Source organism: Microcaecilia unicolor, chromosome 9, assembly GCF_901765095.1.
Source record: "Microcaecilia unicolor chromosome 9, aMicUni1.1, whole genome shotgun sequence".
In the NCBI taxonomy this organism is placed as follows: Eukaryota; Metazoa; Chordata; class Amphibia; order Gymnophiona; family Siphonopidae; genus Microcaecilia; species Microcaecilia unicolor.
In genome coordinates this window covers 109,972,901-110,000,844 of record NC_044039.1, presented here as the reverse complement: position 1 = coordinate 110,000,844, position 27,944 = coordinate 109,972,901, and the positions used below count along the sequence as shown (strand labels likewise).

The 27,944-nt window shown below is 42.0% G+C and overlaps 1 protein-coding gene across 3 annotated transcripts in view; it reads left to right on the top strand.

Annotated features, from left to right (window-relative positions):
- SRP54 (signal recognition particle 54) overlaps positions 1-27,944 on the top strand; it is a 144,492-nt gene that overhangs the window by 106,440 nt on the left and 10,108 nt on the right. For all 3 annotated transcript variants that reach the window (XM_030214192.1, XM_030214193.1, XM_030214194.1), the window contains exons 12-13: positions 12,519-12,592; positions 25,319-25,427. In XM_030214192.1, coding sequence (XP_030070052.1) covers positions 12,519-12,592; positions 25,319-25,427 — 183 coding nt within the window. The remainder of the gene's footprint in view (positions 1-12,518; positions 12,593-25,318; positions 25,428-27,944) is intronic.

Genomic DNA, 27,944 nt, shown 5'->3' with positions numbered 1-27,944 from the left:
TTAAAAATATGCACTGAAAATTGGTGTAAAGCTTTTTTTTTCCTTAACAAATGATTTTAAAGAAACCCACTCCAGTAAACTAATGCCATAGAAAGTTCTACATATAAATAAAGAACTGAAGTACAAACACAGAAAAATGTGGGAAACCTATATATGTATCTTGTTGGATTATTTGTAGTAAATAATTAGCAGATTTTAGTACACACAGCTTCAGCTTTAGAAATGTTAATTTCTTTCTTCATCTCTCTCTCATTCACCCCTGAATAATTCACTGCTGAGTCACTTTAAAGTTGAAGTAACAAAACATCTGTTTACTCACAGTTTGTAGTTAGATTATAATCAGACAGGCTTATATTTACATATTACTATACATTTGTCTTATCAGCTCCTTCCATGTGCTTAGATGGTAATGGATGCTCACACCACCATAGATCCTCTCAGGTTAGGAGAGATCATGAGCTCCATGTGCTCCATGTGCTGCATGTGCTGCATCTAAACCCCCACCAGGAAGTTGCATAGCTGTGTGACCTCTCTAAGTAATTCACATCAGAGGTCACAGAGTAATCACAGAGAAATAATAGGTGACAGGCAATGCATGTAAAATACAATTACATTCCAACAAACCCCTTCTCATGCATAACTGTCATGCAATTATTTATTCATACAAAGTCCAAGCTTTATACGCAGATTCACAAAATGTTCTCTGGGTAACGGTTTGGTCATGATGTCAGCTGTCATCTCACTGGTGTGACAATAGTGTAGACTGATGACCCCTTCTTTCGCCAACTCTCGCACGTTGTGGTATTTCGTTGCGATGTGCTTGGTGCGTGACTGAACCTTGTCATTCTGTGACAGTCGGATGCAGCTCTGATTATCTTCCATTAACTGGATTGGTCTCTTTTCAGCTATTCCAAAATCCAGCAAAAGTTTTTCAATCCACATCAGTTCTCTGCACGCTTCCGATACAGCCACGTATTCAGCTTCTGTAGAAGACAGACTCACAATACTTTGTTTATGACTGGCCCATGAAATGTGTACATTTCCATACATAAACACATATCCACTTGTGGATTTATAATCAGAATGATCCCCTGCCCAATCTGAATCACAGTAACATATTAGTTTTGGATTACTATTGGCTGAAATCTTTAATTTACAATCAATGGTACCCTTTAAATACCTTACCATCCTTTTAACTGCAGTCCAATCTGATTTGGTAGGTGAGCTGACCCTTCTGCTCAAAATTCCTACTGCATTTGCTATATCAGCCCTGTATGTGGTAGCTAGATATAAAAGCTTACCTATGGCTGATCTATATTGGATGTTATCTGGTAAAGGTTCTCTTACTGTTTCATCCTTCAGAAAATCAGTGATCATGGGAGTGCTTACAACTTGGGCATCTTGCATACCTAAACTTTCAATAAGCTCATTTATTTTCTGCTTCTGGCTTAGAAGATAAGAACCATCATTTTGTTTCTCAATTTCTATACCAAGATAGTATGACACATTACCAAGTTCTTTTATCTCAACATTGTGGTTTAAACACTTTACAATGTCCTTGTACTCTTGCTCACTTTCGCTTGCAATGAGCAGATCATCAACAAAAGCTAAAATGTATGCATATTGTCCATTTGTGCACCTAGTGTACAAGCATTTATCTGCTTCACCTTGCTTAAATCCTAAATTTGTCAATATTTCATGCAATTTTTCATTCCAACATTCTGCACTTTGCTTTAATCCACAAAGACCTTTGTTTAATTTACACACTAGCTGTCTTTGTTTTGTATTTATGAAACCTGTTGGTTGTTCCATGTACAAGTCTTCAGTTATATCTCCGTGAAGAAACGCTGTTTTCACATCAATGTGTTTGACTTGCATGCCTTTTGAGACTGCAATGCTCAGAAGTGTTCTTATTGTCGTGTGTTTCACTACAGGTGCAAACACTTCATCAAAATCTTCTCCATATTTTTGAAGATATCCCTTTGCCACTAATCTGGCTTTATACCTTTCCACTTTTCCTTGTGCATTCCTTTTTAACTTGAATACCCATTTGCATCCTATAGCTTTCTTGCCAGGAGGTAATTTTGTAAGAATCCAAGTATTATTTTTATCCAATGCATCAATTTCTTCTTGTGCAGCTTTATGCCATTCAGCAGCTTCTTCTGCTGGCATTTTCTCAATCTCATCCCATGTTAAGGGCTCTTGAGCTTCTGCTGACTTTGTTAGGTAAGACAGTCTTGGGGGTGGAACACCTTTGTTTTCCCTGGATGAGCGTCTGACAACAGGTTGGTCTGACCTTTCCGCATCCTCTAAATCTGAGAGTCCTTCTCCAATTGATTCCCCTTCTCCAACTGTACTGTCTTCTTCAATGATCCTTTCTGTGTCTGTTTCCTCTGCCTGTTCCTCGTTAGATACAGATGAGTTGCTTTCAGACATCTGCCTTGGTATGGCATTTATATACACTGGCATGTCTATTATGGTTCTAGTTTCATATTCTGGATGATAAGGCTCATCTGGGATAATCCAGCCTTTATCAACCCTTTTGTTTTCATCAAAATATGTAACATGTCTTATGCCAACAATGCCAGTTTTCAGATTCAAAATTCTATATCCTTTGTGTCCTGGAGCATAGCCAACTAAAATGCCCCTTTCTGTTGTGGAATCCAGCTTATGCCTTCTTTGCTTTGGTACATGAGCATATGCTGTACTTCCAAATGTTCTTATGTGTGACAGGTTTGGCTTCCTACCATGCCATGTCTCATGTGGTGTGCGCTCAGCGCCTTTAGTTGGCATTCTGTTTTGTAGGTACACTGCTGTGAGAATGGCTTCCCCCCATAGTTTTTTAGGGAGATTGCTATCTGACAGCATACATCTGGTCATTTCCACAAGTGACCTAAATTTTCTCTCTGCAACAGAATTTTGCTCTGGTGTATAAGCTACTGTTGTGATATGCTGAATGCCTTCTTGTTCTAGAAATGTGCGCATGCTTTGTGAAGTGAACTCACCACCATTGTCGGTCTGAAGAACCTTTGGTTTTCTTTCAAATTTATTGCTCACCATGGCTACGTATTTCTTCAGCATGTCTGTGACTTGACTTTTTTTTTTTCAGCAAATAGGCCACACAATATCTAGAGAAATCATCCAAGAATATTAGCACAAATCTGTTATTTCCCAATGATGGGATATTAAACGGTCCACATAAGTCACTGTGTATTAAGTCCAGCACTTTATTACTCCTATTTCCTGTGTATGCAGGAAATGAGGGTCTCACACCTTTTTGAGTAACACAGTCTATGCATTTCTCCATTTTACCAGCATCTGCACTTATCTGAATGCCGGTGGCTAGTTGCCCACTGTGAAGATCCTGGATCACCTTAGAATCACGATGTCCCAGGCGGCGGTGCCAGATTTCCAGACTACATTTTCCATCATTCTTCCTTACTTGCGCCATATGTGAGGCTTTACCTGAAATGTTCAGCTTATAAACATCATTATGCATAAAAGCTTCAGCATACACTTCATCATTTTTAGAGATTGTGCACTTACTGTTTTCAAAATGAATCACAAATCCCTTCTTATCTAATGTAGATACACTAAGCATATTACAAACTGCTTGGGGAATATACAAGACATCACTTACAGGAATTTCTTTAACTTCATTAGACACTTTGCATTTTAAGAATCCAATGCCTTTTGCTTGGATCTTAGCAGTCCCTGCGTTTGCAGTTTTAAGAATACCTTCCTCTGGACACATTTCCTGAAAGAAATCTTTACAATTGGTTAAATGGCATGTACTCCCCGAATCCAAAATCCAAGTACTTTCATTTGAATTATTATTTACCATAGTCAAAGATTTTTCTGCCATTAGAAAACCCTTGTGTTTATCTTTGTCCTTCATACATTTCCTGGTTTGAAAATTCTTTAGTTCCATTGGCTTAGGTGAGCTAGAGGGAGTGTTTTGTGTTTCCTTACACCATTTAGATACATGTCCCTCCTTTCCACATGAGTAGCAAATCAGCTTGCCCTTGGGTGGAGTTTTCCCATAGCTCCGCCTTCCTCTGTTCTTTGCCAAGAAATTTGTTTCATTTCTCTCTGACTTGCTTTGAGAACACATCTCCTCAGAATCATTTATTATGCATTCCTGCCTTAGTTTTGATGTTGCCTGTTCAAAAGATTGCCCTTCAATGGCCTCATTTACAGACCTAAAAACATCAAACTTCTTTGATAGTGAGGTAAAAAGAAATGCTCTTTTCAATGCATCACACATGGGAATTCCAGAAAGTTCTAACTTTTGAAATGAAGACATAAGATGCATAATGTGATCATTACATTTACTTTTATCCCTTAATTTGGTTTCATTCAACTCTGCCAGCCAAATTGGTTGCTGCTTTGCATATGTAGTTGCATACATAGTTCTCAGCTTACATAAAATGTCCTTTGGTGTATCTTTTCCCTCCACTAATATGGCTTGTTTCTCTGAGAGAGCTTCCAAAAGCATGCACTTCACATAATAGTTTGCATTGTCCCATTCAGCCATATTTTCAGCTGTTCTGTCTTGGTCTAAGCATATATTTAATCTTTTTGCTCGAAGGAGACATATGAATCTTAGTTCCCACTGCCGATAATTAAACTCAGTTAATTTAGGCACCTTGAGAGAATAGAAAAATGGTGAATTTCTTCCCTCAGCCATTTTCTTAGCCTTCTGTCTGCTGTGTGGGGGGAGAGAGAGACAGACTGAATCTTTCCTTTAAAACTTAAGAGAAAAATGTGGCCTTTTTTTCTGCCTGGTAATATTTCTCTTCTTTTTCAATTCCTGGACCCTGGGCCCATAACCCTTTTGTTGGATTATTTGTAGTAAATAATTAGCAGATTTTAGTACACACAGCTTCAGCTTTAGAAATGTTAATTTCTTTCTTCATCTCTCTCTCATTCACCCCTGAATAATTCACTGCTGAGTCACTTTAAAGTTGAAGTAACAAAACATCTGTTTACTCACAGTTTGTAGTTAGATTATAATCAGACAGGCTTATATTTACATATTACTATACATTTGTCTTATCAGCTCCTTCCATGTGCTTAGATGGTAATGGATGCTCACACCACCATAGATCCTCTCAGGTTAGGAGAGATCATGAGCTCCATGTGCTCCATGTGCTGCATGTGCTGCATCTAAACCCCCACCAGGAAGTTGCATAGCTGTGTGACCTCTCTAAGTAATTCACATCAGAGGTCACAGAGTAATCACAGAGAAATAATAGGTGACAGGCAATGCATGTAAAATACAATTACATTCCAACATATCTAACTAAAGCTAACAATGTTTTAATTAGGAAATAACACTTCCCTTCTATGATTATTTATCTAGTCTTATGTTGTATGGAAAAAAAAAAAACCAAAAGCACTTACTTATAATCCCTAAAAAAAAATTTTAAGTGAAAGAGGGAATTCTCAGAGATAAGTCACCCATACAGGGATATCCACTACAAGGTGGAATACCACCCTAAAGGGTAGACAAGCTTCTCAATCATTGAATATCCCTGCTAATTTTTAAGAACACCCTGTGCCATTAAAAGGTTTTTCTCATTAGTGATTCTTTTCAAACATGCAGCAATATAAAACAAAAGATACAGCAATAAGGAGCATTAGAGAGCAATAGCTTTACATGTAAACTTCAAAGTTTGTTCTTTAGCTATTAAAGCTTCAAAGATATAAGTAAACCACTGCCTCCATAGTTACTTATGGTTAGTTCCCCATCAGTATATATAAAACTGCACACACAAAACAATACAAAGTAATTCAATGTGAGTTGCCAAAGGATATTATGTAGTGTGACACTTCTCAGAAATTAGTGCTTAATATGAAACTACTTCTCATTTCTCATTGCTCAAACTAAAATCACTAAAAAAGTAAAGGTGCAGCACTTAACTGATGTCTGCCTGGTGAAGAAACGCCCAGCAGCCATTGCACTACGACGACTCCTCTTCTGTAAACCAACTGCCAGTGATCTGGCTTCTCGGTCTGGCAGGAACCCCCTCTCACGCCTGATGCGGCAGAGTTTCAATTTGCTCTGTTTCAAGTACTGGATTCTGTCTGCTGCAGTCTGTGAGGGTCAGCATCCACATGTTTGTTCACAGATTGCGCCAGACAGAATCCAGTCATAGTAACATAGTATATGACGGCAGATAAAGACCCGCATGGTCCTTCAAGTCTGCCCAATAAGGCGACCAGAGTTGCACCTGCCACTTCATTTAGGATGTGCTCTCTCATGATCAAATACTGACATAACAAATAGAGTAGTACACAGTCTTAGAAGAGTAAATTTAAAACTTAGGATATTCACATTTATTGTCGATACTTGAATTAACCAAACTAACAATGTTGCAAACTGATATTTTACTCACTGTCAAACCCTTAGGTGAATGTGACACAAAATGCATATTTGTTCTTGATCTGTCCCTGCTATCCCAATCATTGGAATTGCCGTCAAAACCCGATCATGCCCATCCATAATCAGAACACAGACTGTTCGAGTCTTCCCTGTTTTGCCAGATTTGGAAGGCACACCGTAGAATTCCACCCAGTACTGGCCTTACCTAATGCTGCAATTGCCATCTAAGCACCAAGTTCTTATTTGGATTCCATCCTTTTCCATATAAAGATCATTTGTGTTTATTACATGTGTTTTTTTAATTATTTTTCTCTTTTTGTCTTTACCACCTCCCCCAGGAGGGCATACCAGACATCCACTACCTTGTCTGTGAAAAAGTACTTACGTTACTCTTGTCTACCACCCTTTAATCTCGATCTATGTCCTTGAGGTCTACCAGTTCCCCATCTCTGGAAAAGATTTGTTTGTATACTGATACCTTTCAAATAATGTCTGTATCATGTCTCCCCTATGCCTCTGCTCTTCTAGGATATATATATTCAGGTCCTCAAGTCCCTTCTCATATGACTTTCGACGCAAACCCCACACCAAAGAAGTTACAATTTAAAAACTGTGTTGTGTTTCCTCAGGTTCTCTTTGTCTAATATTACATCCCGTCCAAAGATCAGAAACCATTCAGTGTGACATATATGCAATAATAGGGAAAATCAGGAGGGGAAATAAACTTTTTCCACATCACTGTATTCAAATGAACAAGGTTAGAGTAAGAATTTTAAAAAAATCTGTGTTTGTGTCTGAATATCCTTTGGGGCACTGCCAGGTCGATCATGTAAAAGGCAAAGAGTTTAGCACCATTAAGACACTGTATTCTTCAGTTATTTCTCTCCAAGGTTAGTGGCTGTGGGTAAAGGAAACTGCTGAGAAAATCCCAGGCCTCACAGTGCCCTATTTTAAAAGAATTAAAAGGTCCCTGGCTGAAACTGTGGAAAACTGTTAACAACTTCAAGATTGCTCCATAGCAGGGCCTGATAGGAAAGAGGCAAGAAGGAAACTACTGAAGTCGAATCATAAGATGTGCCATATAATGTTTGCAAGAAACATTTAAGGTACACTACACACACACATGAGAAAAGGGATTGTAATATAAGAGGAACCTTTTGGTTGAGAAATAGTTTCATATTAAGCACTAATTTCTGAGAAGTGTTGCACTATATATTATCCTTTAGCAAGTCACATTGAATTACTTTGTATTGTTTAGTGTGTGCAGTTTTATATATATTGATGATGGGGAACTAAGGGGAAAGGGAAATGGGACTTGATATACCGCCTTTCTGAGGTTTTTGCAACTACATTCAAAGCGGTTTACATATATTCAGGTACTTATTTTGTACCAGGGGCAATGGAGGGTTAAGTGACTTGCCCATAGTCACAAGGAGCTGCAGTGGGAATTGAACTCAGTTCCCCAGGATCAAAGTCCACTGCACTAACCTCTAGGCTACTCCTCCACTCACCATAACCATAAGTAACTATGGAGACAGTGGTTTAGTTATATTTTTTTTATGCTTTAATAGCTAGTTATAGAACAAACTTTCAGGCTTACATGTAAAGCTATTGCTCCTTATTTCTGTATCTTTTGTCTTATATTTGAAAAGAATCACTAATGAAAAAAAGCTTTTAATGGCACAGGGTGTGCTTAAAAATTAGCAGGGATATTCAATGATTGAGAAGCTTGTCCACCCTTTAGGGTGGTATTCCTTGTAGTGGATATGTTATGATTGGGGTCTGAACCCCTCTCAAACTTACCTCTTTCCTGGGGGTCAGCTTCTTAGCTGGCTTCTGTTTCTTTGTCTGTCCTTTCTGAGCTGGCTCTGTCTCTCTGTGCTGGCAGCTTCCAGCAGCAGGGCTCTAATTGTTTCACTATACTGCACCTGTGTGGGTAGTCTGAGTTGCTCTAACTCTCTTTGGGTGTACTGGCTTCAAGTGTTTCACGGTGTTGCATTGGTGTGGGTTGGGCCTCTATGGTTTTCAGTGTGCTCTCTGGGTTAGTGTGCTGTTGTCTGGGTCTAGGGAGTGTGACATCATCAGGGAGGGCCTTGATAAGGAAGTGGGTTCTTTCCTTCAGGGCCTTCGCAACGTTTGCTTCTGGCTACTTGCTTTAGGTCCAGGTTAGTTTAGTGCAGTGTGCACTTGTGACTTGTGTGTTTGTCTTCCCTGTTTTCCCCTTTTGTTACGGTGTGTAGCACTGCTGTTAGTGCAGTGCTGGAGTTTGGTGCTGGGAGCTCCCTTGTGAGTAAGTGTTTAGGAAGCACCTTTTGTTGTTGGGGTATTTGGCTTTCCTGCTTGTTTCCTTGTGCTTGCCCCGCTTTTCCTCATGACCTGTGGTTAGCTGATGTAGCTGGGTGCTTTCGAAGCACCAGGGTGAGAACCCATGTTTAGCTGCTGCAGCTTGGTGCTTAGGAAGTACCAGTGTTAAGGTCTGGCATTTGTCTTCCCTTCCTTTTCCCTTGTGGTTTCCCTGCACTTCTGTTAGTGTAGGGCGTAGGGGCACCCCTGTTAGTTTCTGTTGGGAGCACTGCTGTTAGTGGAGGGCTTAGGAGCTTTTCTGTTGGTGCTGGGCTTAGGAACACTTTAGATCACTTTAGGAGTTAGGTGCACTTCAGTTACAGCTTGTTCCAGTCCTGGTCCCTGTGTCGTCCAGTAAGTCCTGCCGGCTACTCGAACCCATGAGCTCAACTCTTGGGGGGCTTAGTAGCTAAGTGCAGGTGAAGCTGTGTGGACCAGTCCAGTGTGCTCCAGTCCCGTGTTCCAGTCCTGTGTCCTCCAGTCCGGGGGACCAGTCCAGTGTGTTCCGGTCCGGTGTGTGTTCCAGTCTGGTATGCTCCAGTCCAGTGTGTTCCGGTCCGGTGTGTGTTCCAGTCTGGTATGCTCCAGTCCAGTGTGTTCCGGTCCGGTGTGTGTTCCAGTCTGGTATGCTCCAGTCCAGTGTGTTCCGGTCCGGTGTGTGTTCCAGTCCGGGGGATTGCAGTCCAGTGTTCCAGTCCTGTGTCCTCCAGTCCGGGGGATTCCAGTCCATGTGTTCCGGTTCGCTGGGCATTGCCTGCAGTCCCTGCCGGTGTGCTTACCCAGTGTTGGTTGGTGGGTTTTGCCTGCTGCTGTCGCTCCTCGTCAGCAGCCCAAGGGCTCACGTTTGCTCCAGAGCTCAGCCCCGCGGGCTCTGAACCTGAGAACCTGACAGGATATCCCCTTATGGGTGAATGTTATCTCTGAGATTTCCCTCTTTCACTTAAAAAATTTAGGGATTATATTTTCCCATTATTATGATAGTGGTTTTTTTCCATACAGCATAAAACTAGATTAAAAAAATCATAGCAGGAAAGTATTATTTCCTAATTAAAACATTGAGTTAGCTTGAGTTAGATACATATATATATAGGTTTTCCACATTTTTCCGTCTTTGTACTGTACTCCGCTTCTTTGTTTATATTTTGATATTAAATTGCTGGTAGTCTTCTTTTGGGATTTTTATATGTATATGAATAGAAAGTTTTGCAGCATTGAAGTGCACAGAAAGAAAAATATTTATACAGAACCACAGTTTTATCTGCATGGTTGTATTGAGCCTTTCTGTTTACTTCAGCAACAACTGATCCCTTCCATTGAGTACTTCACTAATAAGGGACCAACCATTTATTGGGATGCAATGAAAAAAATGAACATTCATTGCCCCCCCCCCCCCCCCCCCCCCCCAATGCCTTTCCTCTTTCCACTGGTTATGGATATGTATCGGTGATTGGAAGGTGAGATCACTTGGCTTGCTACATTTTTTTTTATGGGGGTTAGGGGGAGGTCTGATAGGCTGCTACATTAATGTTTTGGGGTCAGGAGAAGGTCAACATCTTGCTCTGCTGCCTCATCTAAGAGTCATAAGTAAATCCACACTGGCACAGCATACGCTAAGGCTAGCACATTATACCATTTCAGACCAGGAGTTAAATTTCTAGCATTAAAAATAACTGTTAAGCCTTTTGAGGCTGTTCCTTGCCTTAAAGGCTAAAAGAGAATTGAAAAGGAAACTTGTCTTAGAGGCCAAAACTCATAGTAATAACTTTTTCAGGGTCTATTAGAAGCAGAAAGTCTCAGTTGGCATCGCCTTCTTACAAATTATTTTCTTCTCCATATTGTGTATAGTGCATTACCCATTGTCGTAGAATGGGGTTGGCAAGTAAATGAATCATCTAGAGAATTCAAATATATATATGTGTATTTTAACCCAGAAAAATTCTGCACCCAAAATAGCAGGTGTAAATATAAGCATGTAGTTTTCTTGGGGTATTTTCAAAATAAGACTGTATATTTTTCTTTTGAAAATCCAGCATAGGGAAAAGTAATGTTTGAATTTTTAACCTGTATGTTAAATTATAAAATTATCCTTAAAATTCTTAAAAATCTGAGTACCATTAAATGACAGCAGGTGTAAAGATCAGTTGATTCACCCATTCTGCCTGTTAATTATCCTGTCTGGTTCTCTATTTAGTACTGGTTTTGTCTCCCCTCCTAAGAACTGAACCCATCCAGGCAGTGACCCATCCGTTGTGCTATAGGGCCTAAAGATCTGCGGGAAGGAGGATCGGTTCATGATAGTAGTGGGTGAGCTGCAGGGAGGTAGGGTGGCCCTTTCATTTGTAGTGTTTATGTCCCTATTATATACTTATACAAATTCTTTTCTTTGCTGTCAGCTAGACTGGCGGCCTTTGACAATTACTTCCTTATCATCGGAGGGGACTTTAATTTTACCAGCAACCCCTTCATTGATTGAAACCACCCAGATGGCCTGCTTAGAGATCATAAGGGATGAGGGGTCAACTTTCTGATGCAGGAGTTGGATGTGTTCGATGTCTGGAGATTTTCAAGTGGATGAGAGGGATTACATTTTATTCTCCCACCCGCACGGGGTCTATGTACACTTGGATTATATAAAGTTTTATTAGAGCTGCTTTTCAGAGAAGTACTGAGGGCCTGATGCACAGAGCTTACCGTGTGGCAGTCTTTGCTTTACATTGGTTGTAGCCAGTGTAAAGCAAATATTATTTAGTGAGTAATACACAAAGGGGTTTTCTGTGGCTCTAATGTGTGCCATTAGCGGCCACCAAGAACGCTATGCAAATGTAATGAGAATTCCATGCAATGCACAGCTGCAGAGTTCCTAGCTTTAATGAACTAGATTTTAAGGCAGCTTTGGAGCTGTCTGAGGAGGGAAACACAGGCAGCTAGCAAGGTTGCCTGCTTGTGCTCCCTACCTCGCCCCTCCCAACTCCCTCCCCCCCCCCCCCCCCAAAGACGTTTTAAAAGTTTCCTGATTTCCCCCCCCCTCCCCCCAGTGAAAAAAAGAACCCTAATGAGTCCAATGGGTGGGATGTACTAGGAAGGGCTAAATACCATGTAATGGACAAACTCCTTATATAGTGTTTAGCCCCTCCCAGTGCATCCCAGGAAGCACCAGGCAGGGGCTGGGCATCGCCATTTTGAGAGGGCTGGGCCCAGAGGCAGGAGAGAGGAAGAGTTGCTTCTGCCTCCAGTGCATTTAAGGTACAGGGGGGTGTAGGGGGGTCACTGGACCACCAGGGAGTGATGTTTAGAGTGTGGGAGGGGGGGTCAGGAGGCAGCCCACTGGATGGTTAGGGTATTTTACTTGAGGTGGGCCAGGAGGGGGGTGTGGAAGGGTCAGGGTCTACTGAATCACCAGGGATTTCTGGTTCAGGCAGGTGGGGGTCACTAGATCATCAGGGAGTTTTGTTTTGTTTTGTTTTTTAGTTGTGTGGGGATGTTTGAGAGGGGGGTTTTGGTGGACTCCAGTGGACCCCCTCTCAAGCCTCCTCCCCACCCCCTGCAACTCAAAACAACTTTCTAGTGGGCAAGCTGTGAAATGCATTAGACAGCTTCGAACAGCGACCAATGCACAAAGGGGGATTCGTGCATCCTTTGTGCATTAGTGGCTGTTTGTGACTTGGTAACTTTCCCACAGGTGCTGCTGTGCATTGGCCCCTAAGACCTGAGACTTTCCCTATTCCTTATACTAGCAATGAGTTTTTCTAATTGTGTCACTAACCTTTGACTTCTTCTTTACACTTAGGTCAGTTCACATTGAGAGACATGTATGAACAGTTCCAAAACATCATGAAGATGGGTCCTTTCAGCCAAATCTTGGTCAGTGCTCTAGATGCCTGGTATTCCACATAACCACCAGGGGGTTTGGGGGGGGCAGGATTGGGCCTGGCCTGGCCCTTATCAGCAAAATAAGAACATAGAATGTTGTGCCTGAGGGTTCATAATTTGATTAATTAGGTAAATACTGACAATAAAGACATCTTTCTGTAAAAGTCTGATAGCAAATAGATTGGATCCTTGCGCATTTATTTGTAAAATTTGTTATACTTCTAGTATCAATGCAGTTTACAATAATTCAAAATATAAACCAGATATAAACAGCAATCTATAAAATAAAACAAGGCAAACTACCAGGATCTATAAAATATAAAAAGAAGCATGCATAACAATAATGCAAAACACAATAGTAGGAGACTAATGATATGTAGCACAATAATAATTTATCTAATGTAAACAAACCAGAAACAGAAGGACAAGTAGTAAAGTTAGAATCATACTGAGAGCCTTTTTTTTTTTAATAATTAAACTTTTTTTTTTTAACAAATAAAGATACAAGCAGTCCACGAAACAGAAAAGGGAATGCACCTGTAAAAAAAACTGAACAACTTGACTAACATCCCTCCTCCCACCTAACCTCTATAATGTGGTTATTGCAATAGTGCGCATGAAAGCATACAAAACTTGAATAAAAAGCGGCGAAGGTAACAAGTCAGCAGAGTACTAGACACAATATAGCATTAGCCAACTGAACATACAGAAGAGGACAGGCCTCACCTTCTTATAGCCCCTCACCACAAACAGCCAGCCTATCCCCCCACTCCTGCTTCTGAGTGAGCCTTTTTAAGCAACCAGGTTTTTAGAGTGGATTTAAACTTGATGTTGGAGGGGTGAAACTGCAAAGTGATGGGCAATTGATTCCAGAGACATGGAGCCACACAACCAAAAGCAGATAAATGTGAAAATTCAAAAAAACAATTTCCTTGGAGATGGAGCAATCAATAAACTAGAATCTGAAGAATGCGGTGGTCTTAAAGATTGATAAGGTATGAGAAGAGCAAATGATAGGAAGGGTGTTCAGAGAAAAAAGATGTGTGACAAAAGAAGAAACTTAAACTTAATTCTGCTAGCCACTGGGAGCCGGTGTTCAGTTATCAAAGGAATGATGTGGTCAGATCATTTAGCTTTATAAGAAAGCTTAAGTGCTGTGTTTTTAATAAATTGTAGCTATCAGATGGAATACTGAGGAAGACCAGGAAAAAGTGAATTACTGTAGTCCAGATAGTTCATGATCAAAGCGAGAATAAAAGTCTCAAGAGCAGAGTTCTCTAAATAATGACCATCCACAACAAAAGAGAGATTTTCTGAGTCAAGAGATAATATGGACCAAAAGACAAAACATCATCGATAATTATACCAAGTGATCAGGCAGTTGAACTGAATTTAATAGGAAAGTTATCTACACCTGTAAAAACTGGTGGTGGAAAGTTCGATCTTGAAAACCAATCTGCTTCAGTTTTTTTTTAGGTTGATTTTGAGATTATGATCTGTGATCCAAGAAGTCACCTGAAGCAGTTTGGGTATCAAAAGAATTGCGAAAAGGTTCATCCCAGAGATACGGGGCTATCAAAATCTGGATATCATCGGTAAAAATATAACAAGTAAAGCCCGGTTCTTGCATTAAAGTAGCTAACAGCGCAATGAAAAGATTGAAAAGTGCTGGAGCGAGGATGGAGCCTTGAGGAATTCCTGCTAACAAAGAAAATTGGGTGGAGAAAATGTCTCCATAAGCTACAGAGAGAGTGCAACCTGAAAAATAACATCTGAACCAATTCAAAGAGATGCCTAAAACGCCTGTCTTTTGATGCGAGAAAGAAGAATTGAATGGTCCATCATATCAAAGGCTGATATGAGGTCAAGTTGAATCAACAAGACATCCTTACCAGAATTCAAAAAGTAATAAACATCATTAAGATGGGCGACAAGTGTCATCTCAGTGCTATGACCGTCTCTTAAAAAAAAAAAAAAAAAACCCAAAAAACAGTTTGTTTGGGGTGAAAGACATTAGACTCCCAAAACTTAAGAACCTGGTTTAATAGTGCTTTCTCTGTGCCTTTTGCATGATAGGAAATATTAGCAACAGGACGCAGCAAGATTTGACTCTTTAATAATAGCAAGCAAATGGTAGCCTCTTTCCAAGCATTAGGTACCGTGCCCAAAGTCAAACTAGAATTAAGTCAAGCAAGATCAGAGATAGCAAGTCTGCAGAGGCTTTATATTTCCACAATTTTATTGATGACATATCAAGAAAAAGATATCCACCCAATCGAATATACAGTATATAAAAAACAGATCAAGTAGATATTGCATCCAACAGCAATTTGTCATCAAATGAAAAATAAATTTCTCCCTCAGCCCAGCAGTATCCCCTCCCCACCCCACCCCACCAAACAGAAATACAACTTAATTGGGGAAAAGCATAGAAAGAACAAGCATGACAAAATCGCAACCTCCAAGAAACGAGGCTCAAGAGACAGGACTCCTTCTAATCTGTCGGAGCCTCCAAAGCACAAAAAAGCCCCTAATTGAGTTAATCCTCATCTCCTTCACCAGACACCCCTACTCCTCTCACGCTTCTGCAGGGGCTTTAAAAACCCATGTTGGGGCTCCATCAGTACGATATCTAGAAGGGCGCATAGAACGGATACATTTTTGTAAACCTGTAACAGTGAAAATGATGATAAAGGAGAAGAATTGGAGATTGCAGACTGAAGAGGAAGTGGAGGAAAAAGATCAGTGAGTATGTAGTACTGAAAAAGGAAGACTGAATTTGGAATTTAAAAAAGAATCAAATTCTGTAGGGGTAGCAACCAGAGGAAAGACAGATTGTGGTGAAGGGGAAGGCGTACCATGAAGAATTTTTAAAAGGTTCATAAGGATAGTTAGAGGAGTCATTGATATGATTATTAATAAAAGAACATTTCTCCTTTTTAAAGGCGCTGTTGCATTCATATTGGAGTTTTCTGCAGTAAGCATGGTTAGCATTTGTTGTTTTTTTCACCAACCCCTCTCTCTGCCCAACATAGGCAGCATCTATGAAGTTTCAGATCTATAGAAAAAGGAAAGCGAATTCTGTTTTAATCAGTAACAAGTAGAATCAAATTTTGAAAAGTTTCTAATGGATCTAATAAGAGATGCCTGCATGGAAAAAGGAGAAGCTAATGAAACAACCAAGTTCAAAAGAAAATGATCAAGATAACTCTGAGGAACGGACCTGAGTGTTTGAAAAAGGGAAATCCCTTAAGATTTTATCCAAAGTCCTTGCAAACAGGGGGGGGGAGGGGGGGGATACTGCCCAAGGTGATACACCCAGATCAATCAGGGTTTGTGGAGGGGGAGACAGGTGGCTGATAATATACACCGAACACTCCATCTTGTCTGGGAGGCCCAGCAGCGAGGGAGGCCTTTGGTATTGTTAAGTACAGACGCTGAAAAGGCCTTCGACAGGGTGGAGTGGTCTTATCTTTGGGAGGTCATGAAACATCTGGGATTTGGGGAGGGCTTGATAGGATGGTTACAACGGCTATATGAGAGACCCATAGCGCGGATTAAGGTGAATGGGGGTTATTCGGAAGCTTTTCAAATAGAGGGGGAAAAGGCAAGGCTGCCCGTTATCTCCCTTGTTATTTGCGTTGGCGATTGAACCATTGGCGCAGAAGATACGGGAGATGAGAGATGTAAAAGGAATTACAGTAGCTGGCAGAGAACATAAGTTGGCTCTATTTGCTGATGACATCCTCTTTTTTGTTATGAATCCTCTACTGACCCTTCCAAATTTAGTAAAGGAGCTAAATCAATTTGGTAAGATTTCGGGTTATAAAATTAATTATGATAAATCTGAAGTGTTGGGGGTGTCTATATCACAAGATCGACTTTCCGAGGTCATCAGGGGGTTTTCGTTTCACCTTAATAAGAGGAGCATCAAGTATCTAGGGGTTCAGATACCCTCGGAACTGAGCCAACTGTACCATCTCAATTATGATCCTTTATTTCAACAGGTTTGTAGGGACATGGTGGGTTGGAAAGGGACTTGGTTATCCTGGTGGGGGAGAATAGCCTCAGTACAAATGAATATCTTGCCCAGAATCTTGTTTCTGTTTCAAACCTTACCCATACAGATACCTAAAAAAGAACTATAAAGGATACAGAGAGAGATTTTGAAATTTATATGGGGGGGCAGAGCACATAGATTAAATAAGAAATTGATGTGGAGGTCGGTGGACCTAGGTGGTAGGGGTGTGCCAAATTTGGAATGGTATTTTTGGGCTGCGCAGGTGAAGTTTGTAGTGGCATGGAGTCAAGAGTCTCCATCAGTGGTGGCCATATTAGACCAAGGGATGGTAAGGGGGCACAATCTGAAATCAGTTCTCTGGGCCTCAATGGAGTCGAGGCTATATGGAACGATGACAACGAACCCATTTGTCAAACACTTGTTATCACTATGGGCCTCCTTTAGAACCCGGTTTTGGCAGAACAGACACACCTCCACATTAGCCTTTATAGGGGGGAACCAGATTTCCCAGCAGGTAAGGGACATCGGGTTGCAGGTTGGTGGGCGGAGGAGGGGTTGTTATGCTTTAGGGATCTTCTAGATGCTGGGGAGTTAAGGCCGCTAGATGAGATCCAGGAGCAATGTGGGGGTGGGGCGGGGGATAGTTTCTTCTATGTACAAGTCAAACATTACATGAGCCAACAAGGGTGGTTGAGGAGGGATCCGGAAGATTATGAAGAATTAGAAAATTTGTGGGGGTCATTGGGGAAAATGGGCCGAGTTATCTCCCTGTTGTACAAATTTATTAGAGGTCGATCTTTTGAGAAATGTAATTATATGATACAATGGGAACATGACCTCCAGCAGGAATTTACGATAAATGAGTGGAAAGCTAGTAACAGAAGTTAAAAAAGCTTCAAACTGTGTATTGTTAAAGGAAAATGTTTTTAAGGTATTGACAAAGTGGTACTATACTACACAGCGTTTACATGCCATGTTTCCCCTGGTCTCCTCACTTTGCTGGAGATGCGGTGACGAGGAGGGGACTTTTCTACATATATGGTGGTCTTGTCGACTTCTGAGACCATTTTGGACACTTGTTACGAAAAAAATCTCTGAAAACACGAATAAGCAGTTCAAGTGTACGCCGCAATGGTGTCTGCTAGGACTAGGTAATAGAAGAGGTAACAAATGGCAAAGGCGCCTTAAGAGGATGTGCTTAACAGCGGCTAAGAGCGTTATTGCCTTGCACTGGAAAAAGCAAAGGGCCCCATCACAACTGGACTGGATTTTGAAACTCTCCATAGTTGGAGAATTTGAGCAGCTTAAGGACAAAAGAGTGGGCATGTACAACCCAGCTTCTGAACTGTGGTCTCGATTTCATCATTTAACCCAAGCAGGACAGTTGGAATAAGGAGGGGGGGTGGTTGGGGAGGGAGGGAAGGGAGAAATGTATGGGATAAAACTGTTCATGTCTACAATGTTTGTATTGTGATGTTACCTAATAAAATATTTAAACAGTAAAAAAAGAAAAAGGGAAATCCCTAATAAATCAAGACAATGGCCTTCACAATGAGTAGGCTTCAAGGAAAGAACATTAAAACTAAGGTCACAAAGAAGATAAATTAAAATCTAGCTCTAAATGACTAAAAGGGGATTCTAAGTGAATATTAAAATTCTCAAAGAAGAACAAGGGACTTTGTTTCAGCACAAAATCTGCCAATAAGTCATCTACATGACTATAAGTAGTAGATGATGGGGGTGCATGATAAATAAGTAAAACAGTAATGGTGAAAGGTAAAGTAAGTGCAACTTCTGTGGAATCAACAGTGGGAAATGATTGAGTCCCAATCAGTTTGGGTGCAAAAATTGCCTGCACAAAGATCACGACCCTACCTCCCCTTCTCCCAGAGCAATCACAGGAGAAAACAGAATAAGTCGGAGGGTAATTCACCTTCCTTTAACCATATTTCAGTAACACCAAGAATGTTTGGATAAAATAAGATTAAAAATATCAAGTACTGGGGGTCACATGATGCAACCTTGCAGACCAGACGTCCATCGGCCTCGTTCTGTTCTTACTACGCTTTAATAGCATGTTTTAACTTGAAATCACTTATCCCATGCTGCTCAAACCCATTGGTGTGGGTCCCGGGACTTCAGTGGCATTGATCTGCAGCGGTCATGACCTGTGTTTTTTTTCTTGCATTGCACAGTATGCTGGCAAAGAACCTGAGGCTGGGGAGAGAACTCGTGCAGCACTCTAGACCCAAGATGACGGCAACACCAATTGTGACTTTACAGGAAGAAGACATCCGGGAGCTTACAAAACAGCTCACCGTGGTCCTGGATGAACATTTTCGCCAGGCATCCATTGATATTAAAGAGAGCCTAGAGTGCCACGGTCAGCGGCTGCAGCATGGGGAGGAGCACATCTCCAGCCAAGAGTACCGCATGACTGGAATGGAGGCCAGTCGAATCCCAATGCAAGTTCCTACTTTAGGAGGTTGAGGACCAAGAGAACAGAGGGAGGCGAAACATCAGGATATTTGGTTTCCTTGAAACCGTGAAGGAGAGAGACCTATAGGACTTTGTTGAATGCTGACTTCCCCAGCAGTTGGGTCTCTCAGAATGTAAGAGTAGCCATATTGGGTCTGACCAATGGTCCATCTAGCCCAGTAGCCTGTTTCCAACAGTGGCCAAGCCAGGTCACATGGCAGAAACCCAAATCGTGGCAATATTCCATGCTATAAATCTCAAGGCAAGCAGTTGCTTCCCCTTGTCTGTCTCAATTTCATAATATGGACTTTTCCTCCAGAAACTTGTCCAAACCTTTTTTTAAACCCAAATACGCTAACCGTCGTTATCGCATCCTCCAGCAAAGAGTTCCAGAGCTTAACTATTCATTGAGTGAAAAAATATTTCCTCTTATTTATTTTAAAGTATTTCCGTGTAACTTGAGTGTCCCCTAGTCTTTTTGTTTGGATTGAGTAAAAAAAAAATCGATTTACTTCTTCTCGTTCTACACCACTCAGGATTTTGTAGACCTTAATCATATCTCCCCTCATCTGTCTCTTTTCCAAGCTGAAGAGCCCTAACCTCTTTAGCCTTTCCTCATAGGAGAGTAGTTCAATCCCCTTTATCATTTGGTGGTTGTTCTTCTTTGAACCTTTTCTAATTCTGCTATATCTTTTTTGAGATATGACGACCAGAACTGAACGTTAATACTCAAGGTGCAGTCGCACCATGGAGCAATAGAGGCATTATAGTATTTTTGGTCTTACTCACCATCCCTTTCCTAATAATTAATTCCTGGTATCCTGTTTGGGTTTTTTGGCTGCCCCCACAAACTGAGCAGATAACACCTAGATCTTTTTCTTTAGTGCTGACCCCAAAGGTGGATCCTAGCATCAGGTAACTGTGGTTCAGATTATTCTTTCCAATGTGCATAACCTTGCATTTGTCCACATTAAATTTCATCTGCCATTTGGATGCCCAGTCTTCCTGCAATATTTCACAGTCTGCACATGTTTTAACAACCATGAATAGTTTTGTCATCTGCAAATTTAAATCACCTAACTAATTCCGATTTCCTTATTTATAAATATGTTAAATATCACCAGTCCCCCAGTGGTACCCCACTGTTCATCATCCTCCATCGAGGGAAGTGAACATTTAACTCTACCCCTCTGTTTTCTGTTCAATAACCAATTCCTAATCCACAACAGAACCTTGCATCCTATCCCATGACTCTTTTGCTTAGGAGTCTGACATGAGGAACTTTATCAAAAGCTTTCTGAAAATCTAGATACACTACATCAACTGGCTCACCTTTATCCATATGTTTGTTCATGCCTTCAAAGAAATGAAGCAAATTGGTAAGGCAAGACTTCCCTTGGCTAAACCCATGCTGACTCTGTCCCATTAAACCATGTTTGTCTACGTGTTCTGTAATTTTATTCTTTATAATAGTTTCCACTATTTTGCCTGGCACTGACGTCAGGCTTACCAGTCTGTAATTTCCCGGATCACCCCTGGAGGTCTTTTTAAGAATTGGTGTCACATTGACCACCCTCCAATCTTCAGGTACTATGGACAATTTCATGCTTGAGTTCATTGAGTACCCTTGGATGGTATACCATCCGGTCATTCAGTTTCTCCGCTATGGCCTTGTCCTCCCTGAGAGCCCATTTTGCTCTTTCATGATACAACAGTCTCACGGATTCCCTCACAGGCTTTCTGCTTCTGAGGTACCTGAAAAAGATGTTACTGTGAGTTTTAACCTCTGTGGCAAGTTTCTCTTCATATTCTCTTTTAGCCTTCTTTATTAATGCTTTGCATCTGACTTGCCATTACTTATGTGCTTTTTATTTTCTTCATTTTTGTCCTTTATCCATTCTTTGAAGGACAATCTTTTGGCCGTAATAGCCTCTTTTACTTCACATTTTAACCATTCTGGCTGTCATTTTCTTTCCACCTTTGCAAATATGTGGAATGCATCTGGTCTGGACTTCCAAGATGGTATTTTTGAATAACTTCCACACTTGATTTAGTGCCCTAACCTTAGAAGCTGATCCTTTTAGCTTCTATTTAACCATTTTCCTCATTTTATTATAGTAGCCCTTTTGAAAATTAAATGCAGCTACAGTAGATTTCCTTTGTGGGTTCATCCCAGATAGCTCAAACTTGATCATGTTATGATCACTGTTTTCCAGGGGACCCAACACTGCCACTTCTCACACTATGCCGTTCACGCCACCAAGGATCAGATCCAAAATGTCACCCCCTCTTGTCCAAAGGGGACAAGAAGCAGTCATTTATTACATCTAGAAATTTATCTCCCTGGTACTCCATGATTCCATCATGAAAGTGGAGTGGGTCCATTGCATGGGGAGCACTTGCAGAGGGTGATGCCCAGCCGCGTCCTGTAATAGCGAGAGTCTTGACCTATGCCAAGCGAGTACAATTCGTGCAACTTTTTAGGGCTCAGTGGCACATGGAGACCAAAATACTCCCTTTTCAGGATTATTCTGCTCGCGTATTGGAGCAGCATACCCTAATAGGCCAGCACTGTCAGCTCTTCAGCAAGGGGGTGAAATTCGTTCTATATCCAGCAAAGGTGCGTGTGGTTCATTCCAATAAAACTTTGTTCTTCTCTGACCCTGCTGAGTTGAAAAGGTTTGTGGACAGCCTGCCTTGATTGTATTGGGTCTGAGTTTTGCTTTGTTCTCCGGCTGTTTCATTCTGTCCCACTTCATGGGGTAGCTGGCCGGTTGTTCCTTTTTTTGCCTGCTTTTGGTGCTTGTGAACCACTGTGGCCTATCTGACTAACTGTTTGGTCCTTTGTGCCCTGACGTCTATGCTAGCATATGATCGTTTGCATGAGTAGTTCTGTGATTTCTTGCCGTTCTGTGCTGCGGAACCTTAGGCAGCTGATCCAAGACTTATTGCATGGGGGGGCACTGAAATGGCTGCCTTTTGGGGGTGTACCTGATGGCTGTGCATCGCTCGCCTGGCTTCTTGTGGGATGAACGCTTGATTGTGAGGTGCCAGAGGAGGCTTTATTCGCACTACGCCGTGGCTCCAACCCGCCAATTCTCAGCCAGTGCAGCGGGGTTGCATCTTTCTTCTGTGACTCTTGTGTGCTGGAGCATTAGCAGATCTGGACCTTTGGCTCTGGGTCATGAGCCTGCACTGTTTGTATTATCTCTTTCTTTCTTTTTTTTTTCTCCCTGGTTTCACATGATTGGTTCACAATGTTACTGCTAACTTTGTTCTTGATGGGTGGTGATGGGGGGGGGGGGGGGGAGGGTTAGTTTTTCAGTATGGATTGGTGGGTATATGGTGTTTTTATTGTGGAGCGTGTGTGAGGGGCATGCTTCTGTCCTGAGTTTAGGAGGGTTGGCTGGTAGGTAGGTGGGAAGGGGGGGTTTCTATCTAGTCTCTTTGGGTGTTTTGGTTGGGAAGAGAGAAGGTGGGAATGGGTGTTACCACTTTTGTGTGCCTCCTTTTAGCAGCCCGGGGTCATTATTTTTCTTGCTCGCTGCTTCATCTTTTCATTCTATGTGAGTGTCAAAGACTCAAGAGTAGAAAAACCCTGGCGAAGGAGCACGGCCTGCTCCTTTGGCATTCACCACTGAGGCCAAGATGCACAAAAGTCCTCGTTAGAGCCGTTCCATACCGAATTCCATAACGAATTGGTACAGAACGGCTGTGCACGAAGGATAGGGAATGCAAATGAGCTGTTCGTTGCAGCTCCCTTGCTTTCACTAACCCTTCGTTAAAAACGTCGGTAATCAGCCTGTAAAGCATGCGCAGAGCAGCCAAGCGTTATGCTGGCTGCTCTGCGCATGCCACAAACGTTAAAAAAAAAAACAAACCCAAAAACAAACATGTCCTTTATGGATGGCCTTGCCCCCCCCCCCCCCTCCCACCCGAGGTCACCGCTGCTCCCCGCTTCCCAAAAATCAAAACGTTAAGCTGTCCCGGCCCCCCTCCCTCTCTCTTTCTCCTCAGCTCCGCCCCCCCTGAGGTCGTCACCGCCGCTCCCCCCCTCCACCGGGCCCCCCTCCGTCTTACCGGGCCCGTGCAGCGCCTCTTACCTCTGTGTGAAGGTGCTGCACGGGCAAGAACAGCTGATCTTATGTCAGATGAGGGCGGGCCCAGGAGGAAAGGAGGGACGTCCGAAGACTCGGCGAAGAGGCGATCAGCTGTTCTTGCCCTTGCAGCGCCTTCACACAGAGGTGAGAGGTGCTGCGCAGGCCCGGTAAGACGGAGGGGGGAGCGGCGGCGATGACCTCAGGGGGCGGGGCACGGGGGCGGAGGATGGCAGGAGGCAGAGCTGAGGAGAAAGAGGGAGGGGGGCCAGGGCAGCTTAAAGTTTTGATTTTTGGGAAGCAGGGAGCAGCGGCGACCTCGGGCAGGTGGTGGGGTGGGCAAGGCCGTCCATAAAGGACGCTCCTGACAAGCGCCTTTGCCCCCTCCCGATCCTTTATTTTTTTTTTTTTTAACATTCGGATTAATGCAGGGGGAGCGGGGAGCAGCGGCGACCTCGGTCATCAATAAAGGACGCTCCTGATGAGCGTTTTTGCCCCCTTCGTGATTTTTTTGTTTTTACATTTAAGTTTTAGCAGGGCAGCCACAACGAGAGGTACAGACCTCTCGTTAGCTTTCCGTAGTTTTCCATTGTTAGGGCAAGCGGAAAACTTTAGTGCATCTCGTTTCAATAGGGTTTCTACACAATTTGCTCATCTGCATTCCGTTTTCGTTTGCTGCTACTGTCGTTGGAAATTGGGCTTTAATGCATGCCAGGGTAGGAAAACTGTTCGTTAAAGGCTCGTTAAAGCCTCGTTTAGTTTACTGCATCTTGCCCTGAGTGTCTGAATTTAAATGACTCTAGATTTTCACCTTGAGCAACATCAGAAATATAGACAGGACTATAGGCCAGCAGCAGGAGAGTCAGCATAAAAACAAAAGTAGGAATCTGAAAAAGAAAACAAACAAAGGAAAAACAAACAGCTAAATATTCAAAGCATACAAATGTGCAGTGTCCTGTACTGACTTAGTCCTTCCTAGTGTCTTTGTGGCTGTGTGATATGTCATGTAAATCCAACTGAAAGTCAAACATATGAGCAGACAGAAAAATGGTTTTCTTTTATGAGAGTTTTTTTTTTTTTTCTGTCAAAGCATTCTCCTACCTGTGAATTCCAGAATAGTGTTGTGTTCTGCCATTTGGAGTCTTCAAAGTATCTGACTAGTAAGGAAAGATTGCTTCAAAATCATTGGTGCTCAACTCATCCACTTACCTTTTTGGCAGTGGCATAATGCCTCACATGTCTTAATTGGAATAGGAAACTTGAGAAGTTTGTCAAACACTGAAATGTGAAAATGGTTCAGGATGATTTGGAATCTACATATTTAGAGTCTTTCTCCTCAAGTATGTAGTATGATGATTATTAATAAATCTTTTTATTGAAAACAAAAAGAACAAAAAATAGTCACAAGGCAAAGAACAATATATAAGGTAACAATATTCTCATCTATCCCCAAAGGCTACATAGAATGAAACTGTGAAGATTAACACACAATAGCTAGAGGTCTGGACTCTTATGACCTCAAACCATAGAAGGCCAACCCAGAACGTAGCATAGTTCTTAGCAAAATGCACCTTTTATTTTGATTAAATTGCTAGACGTTCCTTTTATGTTTGTAATATTTGGGAGGGGAGGAAGGCAACTGAAGTGGAGGTGAGATATGGGATTATTTCTTAACTTTTGGTCTTGACTGTGATACTAGGTGGAGGGGTATCCATAAGAGTCAGAGTTCCTTCCATCTTAGTTGATTTATGTTGGGGGTGGGGGGGAGTCCCTGGTTTGCATTAAGGGATCATTATATAGGTGGGTTCTACATATGGCGGGGAAAAGAGGAGGGGATAAAATGTATAACAAAATTTGATGATTTCATATGTTTCTAATTTCTTGTATGTTCCATTGTTATTTTGTATTTTTCTACATTGCTGGATGGCTATTTCATATGTTATCAAAAAAAAAAAGTTGAAACATAAATGACACTATCTATCTGAAAAATGATTGCATACACAGTGCACATTATTCTCTTACATACTAGTACTGTGTTCACATTTGATAGACCCTCCGCCTTTAAGACATGCCTAACTATATAATGCATCAAAACAAACATGTGCTTTACTGCCCATGCAGGGTATGATACCTGGCTTTGGACAAGATTTTATGAGCAAAGGCAATGAACAAGAATCGATGGCAAGGCTAAAGAAACTGATGACAATAATGGACAGTATGAATGATCAAGGTAAATAAACATAGCTTTCTGACCAAACATAGTAAGAAGGAGCAAGAAGGTACTTCTAGTGAAATTTCTGCACAGTGGGGTTTGGGTGGATTTGATGGCAAGTGGTCACCTGAAAAATCTTGTTCTCAGCACTGGTTTTAGGGGTGAACCTAAGTTTCCATAGTTGGGGTGTAATTGTATAAGCCACCTAGTTGTAAGGGGTAGGTAGATGCATAAATGGCCTCTTATAAACGGGCCCTTTTACAAAGGCATGTAAGAGCCTATGCATGTCCAGTGTGTGCCAAATTGGTATTACTGCCCAGCTACAGCATTCCCTGGGCAGTAATTTGTAATTTGGTATGTGCCAAAAACATACGGTAGAAAATATTTTCTACCAAAGGGCAATTACCCGGTGGTAAACAGCAGTGGGTGTGCACTTTGTGCTTACCGTCTGGGAAGCGTGTGAGATCTTACTGCCAAGTCAATGGTGGCGGTAAGGTCTGAGGGCAAAAATGGATGCACGCTGGTTTTCATTTAGCCGCACATCCATTTTCTGGCCCCTTAAAAAAAAAAAAAAAGGGCCCTCTTTTTCTAGAATGCTGTAGAAAATGGCCTGGCGAGTGCCCAAAAAACACGCTAGCCCGGCTGCAGGCCACTTTTTGCCGCAGCTTATAAAAGGGCCCCAGAACGATTTGATGGTATGTACTTTGTCAGTGGGTGTGCACATAGGTGGAGTCTGGGCAGGGCACCAAGTACATGTGTAAATTTATAGAATAATATAATCTGTATTCTAGCTCAGAACTAGGTATAGGAATTAATACCAGCTATAGAGATGGTATAAGTGTTTGTGCCTTAAATGTAAGCCTGTTTTTGTCCACTTGCACTAGTATTCTACAAAGAAAAGTAGGCACCTACTTTTCTTTATAGAATGGACTTGAAATAGGTACCATATCCAGCTCCCTTAGCAGGTTCCTTGTTATAGAATTACCATCTTGGTGACAAATGAAGGGCAGTAGATTTTCCCAGCTTGTGTGCTTTACAGGCAGGTATTGTTAATTGCTGATAGCAGACCAGGTGTAGAGAATAACATGAGACAAAGTTTGACCCCGCCCTGTGCCCATGGGTTCTGTCTCTGTCCCCAAGGACCCTGTCTCCATCCTCACCTCATCCCCGCATGTTCTGTCCCTGTCCCCACCCCATCCCCGCGGGCTCAGTCCTCATCTGCAGAAGCCTCAAACACTTATGATTTTATATTTTAAAATAAACAATATGCTGTGCAACTGTTGTTTATAACTCACAAAAAGAAAACAATAACGAGCAACTATAAGAACACCACCACCACCTTCTACCCTTCCAACCCCAACAATAGCGAACTTCTACTACCCCAAGGAATCCTAATCCACCCTGTTAAAATGTCCAGGGGTACGAATTACAGCCTGTCCTATATGCCTTAGTGGGGTAGATATATGCCCTATAAAGCACTGTGGGTGAATGTCATCAACAATCTTGGGATTGTCTAGTTATCATGGCTTCCACAGTCCTTCCTGCAGTGGAAGATGTCTTCTCAGAACATGTGCTGGTAGAATGTACAGGATCCACCATGTAAATTTTGCCAGTTGTGGCCAGCATGTTTGCTTGTTTTTTTCCAAAAAATCAAAATATTGTCTGCATCACTCAAATATAAATAAAGGTCCAGTTCATTAACAGACTTTAAAGTAGAGAATGACACGGGGTCAAAGTTCATCCCCATCCATATGGGCTCTGTCCCCAAGTCATTCTCTAACCAGGTGTAAACTGAATGAAAAGAGATTGCAGGGATGGAGAGACGAATGGAATTTCTTTTTCATCCCATTAGACCGACCCAGAATGCATGGGTTATGCTTGTCAGCCAGCAGATGGAGACAGAAACTAGAGATCTGTGAGCTTTTCCCTATAAGATGTTCTGTGCAGACACAGCTTCCCAGTATTCTCTGTCTCAGCAAATGGTTATGGATGTCCTATTCAGTCAAGGCTGGTGAGGTTGCTTCTGGGCTCAGTTGGAGAACAGGCCAACCAGTTGAGCTAAGCAGAAGATCAGGGACACAAGCTCTGCACCTCAGGGGGATACCTGGAGGAATCCAGATCCTTCCACCCCATTCCACCCTCATTCCCTTTCAGCCAATGTACAGCTGAAATGTGATGGGGACTGAGTCCCCTACACCTTCTTTTCAGTCTAATTAAATAAAAAAAAAATTGAGAGGCTAGAGGACCAGCAGTACCAGGAAGGAGCTCCTGTTCTGTACCATACTACCCCCACCACCACCACAACCAAAGATCATGTTGGGAGCAACCCTTGACACTTTTTTCTCTTTTCTTGAGGGGGGGGGGGACAAGTATGGCATGGTAGTGCCATTTGCTTAAGGGGCCAGAGTTGAATTTGCCTTTGTCCTGGAGTGCCAGTGAGGAGTAGCAGGAGCACTGCAGGTTCATGCATCTGGAGTGGAGTGGAGTGGTGTGGTGCAACGTATGATTCCTTCTCTTGGGGTTGTTGGTGTCCAT